This window comes from Aegilops tauschii, chromosome 2, assembly GCF_002575655.3.
Source record: "Aegilops tauschii subsp. strangulata cultivar AL8/78 chromosome 2, Aet v6.0, whole genome shotgun sequence".
Classification (NCBI taxonomy): domain Eukaryota; kingdom Viridiplantae; phylum Streptophyta; class Magnoliopsida; order Poales; family Poaceae; genus Aegilops; species Aegilops tauschii.
The window spans coordinates 34,492,843-34,499,023 of record NC_053036.3 but is presented as its reverse complement, the minus strand read 5'-3'; the positions used below and the strand labels follow the sequence as shown (position 1 = coordinate 34,499,023).

Here is a 6,181-nt window from a genome sequence, read left to right as displayed (position 1 = left end):
TCTTTGGGAAAAAGCCAATGAAAATCTTTCTGGTGGTCCATAGCGCCCTTTCCTATACGGGTTATGACAAAAACACCTGGTTTATGACCACTTTTTCATGGTGATTACGAATCGAAATTACTATGCGGACGACAGCATCCTGGCCGAACGGTGGACGATGTTGGATTGAACGGCGTTGTTTAGTTTAGCTGTACTCGTGAAAAGCTTGATGTGTTACATCGTCTGAAAATCGTCCAGCGTTGTCGTCTGTGTAGCAAAGCTCATTACGAAAAGAACATTTAATCCTGGTCCTCATCTACTCCATACATCTTTCTCCCACTACTTCTAGTGTGTATTTTGCCTTTTCCAGACTTCATTGACATTCAACAACTACGGTTCAACACATTCAGATTCGTACAGCCATAGGACTTGTACACAGATATGTAAGTGCACATAGAAAGGTTAACGTTCTTTAACGTGACCAGATCAGATGAAGTAGCTACGCTGTGGTGTACTCCGTGTCAAAAAAAAAACGTCACTAGTACTAGTTTGAACTAAAAAAAACATGACACTTATTTTGGATTGGAGAAGGAAGTAGTTATCTTCATCGACAGTCCATTGAGACTTAAACGAAGTCTCAGTTGATGTTATATTCGTGAGGTCTTAAATGAAGATTCCTATAAAAAAATCTTTTAATTTTATTTTTCTTTTTATATATGTTGTGTCACTAGATTGAGACTTGGCTAAGTCTCGGTCGACGGAGATCTAGTCACACCCTATCTTCGTAGTCTCAATCTCATCTACACGAAAACTTTGAGGAAAGATGATGTTTGACTCGTCGCGCATCGCGCCCACTAAGACCAAAATTAAGGGTGTCATCCCGGGCAAGGAGGCTCGATGCTCGGGGAGGGTCGCGCTTCACGTGGTGTTCGGGACTCCCGACAACGATCGTCTGGAGCCATTAAGCTTCGAAATAGTCCCATTTTGGAGTGGTTACCACACTCTGTTAGGTCGAACCATGTTTGCGCGGTTTCATGATCTGCCACACTATGCGTACATGAAGCTTAAAATGTCAGGCCCAAAGGGCGTGATTACCATCTGTGTTAATCCTGGACGGCCCCTTGGAACCGAGTAGCAAACCACAACCATCACAGTCGAAGCCCAAGCCGAGGCCCTGGGGCGAGGAGCTATCTCGAGATGAGAAGAAAAGTCGACAAGGGCGAGATCATCCTCATGAAACGAACGAAGTCGACGTCCTTCAACCCGGCGACGACATTATCAAGTTCTAGGTCCATCCCAAGGATCCTACCAAGACGAGCTCGATAGGATCCGGCCTGGACCCCAAATAGGGAAGCGCGCTCCGCGAATTCCTCCGTGAGAGTTGGGACATCTTCTCCTGGAATCCTTCTGATATGCCACGAATCTCAAGAGAGTTCATGAAAGCACAACCCGAATATATTTTCGTGGCTCCAAACAGGCGGAACAGGCCTTCCATAGGTTCTCGGAGCCCGAGCGTTAAGCCATGGGTAAAGAGCTGGCTAAGCTCATTGAAGCCGGCTTATCCGAGAAGTCAAGCACTCTATCTGGTTGTCAAACCTAGTCACGGTGTTGAAAAAGGACCCGTCTTTGTGATGATTTCAAAGACGTCAACAAGGTGTGCCTGAAGGACTTGCTTCCTTTGCCATGCATGACCAGATAATCGACGCAACGAATAGACATGACCTCCTATGTTTTTCTGGATGTTTACTCCGAGTATCACCAAATCAAGATAAAGGTGCATGATAAAGAGTCTACCTCTTTCATCACCCCGTATGGACCCTTCTGTTTCATAACAATGACCTTCAGGCTAAAAAGTGCAGGGGACACATATTAGCGGATGAACCAGACGTGTCTGAAGTCGCAGATCAGCACAACCACGGAGGCATATGTCAACGACGTGGTAGTGAAGATTAAAAGAACTGACACCTTCATTAACAATTTGCACGAGACCATACAAATCATAAATTGAATTGAAAACAGAACGGGAAATTATTGATTGGGAAGGAGGTAGCTTCATGATTCCTATCTACTTGTCTTTGGGCAGGATGAGCTGCAAGCCGACTGGGGCGGTGCCGGTCTGGGAGAGCTCGACCAACGAAGGTAACCTACTGTATGGGAAAGATCAAGGACGAGGATGCGGGCACTGGGGACAACATCCTTCCGGCGTGGCTGCTCCCCCTCCTCATCACCAATGCAACTTGACCGGTGACGTGGGCGGCCTAGCCCTCTTCTGCGGCGAGGCCGACGTCGGCGATTATACGTGGCACCGCAGGCCCATGTAGATGCCTCCCCCATGTGTGGAGTTCATCGGGTAACACGGCTGAAGAGGCTGTTGCCACGACCACAACAAGCCTCCTACGTCGGACACCGATCTGGTCGAGGATGGTGCTTGTTGCATGGTCGCCCCTCTCACACTCGTTGTTGTCCTCTCCTCAGATCCGGCGGCATTGAGGTAGAGAAACGAGCAGAGGAGGCCGTTACAAGTGCGTGCGACGCGGAGGACGTGTGCATGGAAGAAACGGACCAAGGTAGGCGTGGGGCACCTGTCCGATCAAAAATCCCTTATTTCTCGAGTAATGCTACAATCACGGACTTACGGGTTTTATGAAATGCTTACCTGGGCAAATCTAATTGGAAGAAAGTAGGGTAAGGGGCCAACACCGTCTGAAATTCAGGGAGAGGGGGGAGGAGGGAGTCTAGCCAGGAAGATTGTGTAAAAGGCCCATAATGAGCCCGTGAGTGTAGTATTATTGTTATTTCTCACTTTTTTTTAGAAAAAACGCCACTACCATTTTATTAACTAAGTGGCCTCAGCCACAATAATGTCATGAATACCAGAGGGAGGAATCGAAAACCAAATCTTGCACAACTTATCGAGGCCGCCATCCCTACTTAAGTTATGCGCCACACGATCGCGGAACGCCTAGCCCAACACACACGAAATTCATCCTGAGAGACAAAAGCTCCCTTAATCTCTTCTATGAGAGGCCCGTACCGGGATCTAGCTAGCTCCGTCCAAGATAAAGTTTGTTTGACGTCTAGATTGTTGTCTTGAGGACAGTCCTCTCCTCCAAGTGCCGGCTTCAATCGCCAGCTGAACACCACGCCGACAAGCCAACAACTTCGCATGTTCCGGACCCGCGAAGGATGGAAAAGAAATGGCTTGAACCTCCCGCGAACAACTTACTCCTAATTGTGAAGTTTGATGGCGCCCATCGTCATTGCTATGCGTACGACTATTTCCATACGATTTTCATACGGCACTGTATATCACACCGTCCTTGTGTCAGAGCAAGCCGCTGCCCACCACCCGATCAGGAATCGTACAAAATCGTATATCCAAACGTCGTACGTGCAGCAATTTCGGAGGAATAAAGTCCATATACTCTACGTATACCTTATTTAAAAGGGAAACAAGTGGTCACAGGTAGTGTTACGTGGCGCTTATAAGCTGGTTGGTTCTCGTTCCGTCGTTCATCTACATCCACACGCCAAAGCAGACACCACACCCAGGAGCAGAGCGTACACAATTCGCTGCAGAGCAGAACAGATACGATACGACACCGCTCGTCGGCGCGCGCGATGGACGGTCGGAAGCAGGTGGTGCTCTACCCGTCGCCCGGCATGGGCCACCTGGTCTCCATGATCGAGCTCGGCAAGGTCCTCGCGGCTCGCGGCCTCGCCATCACCATCGTCATCGTGAGCCTACCGTTCGTCGACACGAGCGCGAGGGGGCCTTTCCTGGCCGGCGTCACAGCGGCCAACCCCTCCATCTCCTTCCACTGCTTCCCGCAGGTCGAGGTCCCGCCGCTCGACTCCGACCACCCCGAGGCGGTCACCTACGAGGTGGCCGGCCTCTCCATCCCGCACCTCCGCGGCTTCCTCGCCGGCGCCTCCTCGGCCGTCCTCGTCGTCGACTTCTTCTGCAGCATCGCGCTCGACGTCGCCGCCGAGCTTGGCGTCCACGGGTACTGTTTCTTCACGTCTGCCGCCGAGGCCCTGGCTTTTTTCCTGTATTTGCCGGTCCTGCATGCTCGGAGCGCGGCCAGCTTTCGGGAGATGGGGGAAGAGCTCGTGCACGTGCCGGGGATCCCCGTGTTGCCGGCGACGCACTTCCCCAAGCCGCTCATGGACCGTGACGACCCGGCATACAGATGGTCGCTGAGAGTGTCCCCCGACCTCTGCCGCTCCCAGGGAATCATCGTCAACACCTTCCGCTCGCTCGAGCCACGCGCGGTGGACGCCATCAGCGCCGGGCTCTGCACGCCTCCCGGCCTTCCGACGCCGCCGGTCTACTGCATCGGGCCGCTGATAAAGTCGGAGGAGGTGGGCGTGAAGCGCGGCCACGAGTGCCTCGCGTGGCTGGACATGCAGCCCACCGCCAGCGTGGTGTTCCTCTGCTTCGGCAGCCTCGGCGTGTTCGACGCAAGGCAGATCAGAGAGGTCGCCATTGGCCTGGAGGCGAGCGGCAAGAGGTTCCTGTGGGTCGTGCGGAGTCCGCCCAACGACGACCCGGCCAAGAAGTTTGAGGAGCCGCCGGAGCCGGACCTCGACGCTCTCCTCCCGGAGGGCTTCCTGGAGCGGACCAAGGGCACGGGTCTCGTCGTCAAGTCATGGGCGCCGCAGCGCGACGTGCTGGCGCACGGCGCCGTGGGCGGTTTCGTGACGCACTGCGGGTGGAACTCCGTGCTCGAGGCGGTCATGGCCGGCGTGCCCATGCTGGCCTGGCCGCTGTACGCGGAGCAGCGGATGAACAGAGTGTTCCTGGAAGAGGAGCTGGGCCTGGCGGTGGCAATGGATGGATATGACAAGGAGGTGGTGGAAGCCGACCAAGTGGCGTCGAAGGTGAGGTGGTTGATCGACTCCGACGGCGGGAGGGTGCTCCGGGAGCGGACGATGGCGGCTATGCGACGGGCCAAGGAGGCGCTGGTTGAGGGTGGGGAGTCGAATTTGACGTTGACGCGACTGGTCGAGGGCTGGATGCTCCCTTGACGTGGGCAATGACGTGAGTTTGGCTGAGAAGAGATAGTGCGACTCATGGTCACCGATATATTTCCGGCAAAAGAAAAATACGTCATATTAATACTTGATTGATTCATGTATTTTGATCAGAGTACTACTAGATTGATGTTCATGACCAATAACGAAAGATCAGAGAAAAAAACACATCATGTTTATACTTGATTGGTTTGGCTCAGAAGAGATGGTGCAAGCTCATAGTCATGGATATGCTAGGGTCAGAGAGAAGCGAGAACTGTGAAATTACCATTAGCTAAATGTAAGTTGCTTGTGTTTTGATTCTGGGTCAATTGAATCTGCCACCATCACTTTGTGTTCCAAGATTCATGTTGTATGTTGTTTGTTTTGTGTTGTTATCGGCTCTTTTCTACTTGCAACTATTTGTGGCCAGTCGATTTTGCTTCTGCTTGCTGGACTTAAAGCTCGTTTAGCCTGTTCTCTTGGCCTTGTCCGTTTTGCTTTAGTGCTTGTTATCTTGTTGTTGTCGATGATTCAAAAGAGTCTCGAATGTCAGTTCTTTTACATCATATAAATTAGTACTCCCTGTTTAGAAAAATATAAGGCATTTTTTTGGTACTGCATAGGGCATAAAAACGTCTTATATTTTGTTACGGAGGGAGAGCCATATTCCTTTCAATGCTTTAGTAGTAACTATGTACTCTTCCTCTTGCTTGACTTCTTTGATATGTAACTCACTGTTGTCTTTCTTTTCTTTCCTTTTTAGTCTGTCTCTCATTATTCTTTACAAAGTATTTTTGGAATGTTGGTGAGTGTAAATTTATATGCATATATATGTAAAATATATTAGAGTATGAAAATTAACTTCTATATGTTTTGTCTTGCATATTATAAAAGGGGGGATTTCTATGCAAACTATGTGCAAATTTTATCTTTTTCATTTTTCCTTATATTTCAAATTTAAGAGTAATACCAACGCCGCTAATTCATTATTTCCTACAAAACATCTTTTATTTTATTTTTATGTGTGTATGTATAATATGTCTCCGCAAAAAAGTACTCTATAGTATGAGTGTAAATTATACTCCCTCTGTTCCATAATGTATTGCATATAGATTTTTAGAAAAGTCAACCTTTGTAAACTTTGACGAAGTTTATAGAGAAAATTATTTATATGTACAATACC

General features: G+C 49.7%; 1 protein-coding gene across 1 annotated transcript; it reads left to right on the top strand.

Annotated features, from left to right (window-relative positions):
* The first annotated feature begins 3,490 nt into the window (after positions 1 to 3,490).
* Positions 3,491 to 5,202, top strand: LOC109743199 (UDP-glycosyltransferase 88F5). Its single transcript, XM_020302274.3, has one exon. The coding sequence runs from the start codon at positions 3,601 to 3,603 to the stop codon at positions 5,008 to 5,010; it is 1,410 nt and encodes a 469-aa protein (XP_020157863.1). The 5' UTR covers positions 3,491 to 3,600; the 3' UTR covers positions 5,011 to 5,202.
* Positions 5,203 to 6,181: the final 979 nt, after the last annotated feature.

Coding starts and splice junctions, on each gene's coding strand:
- LOC109743199 (XM_020302274.3), top strand. CDS start 3,601: ATGGACGGTCGGAAGCAGGTGGTGCTCTACCCGTCGCCCGGCATGGGC.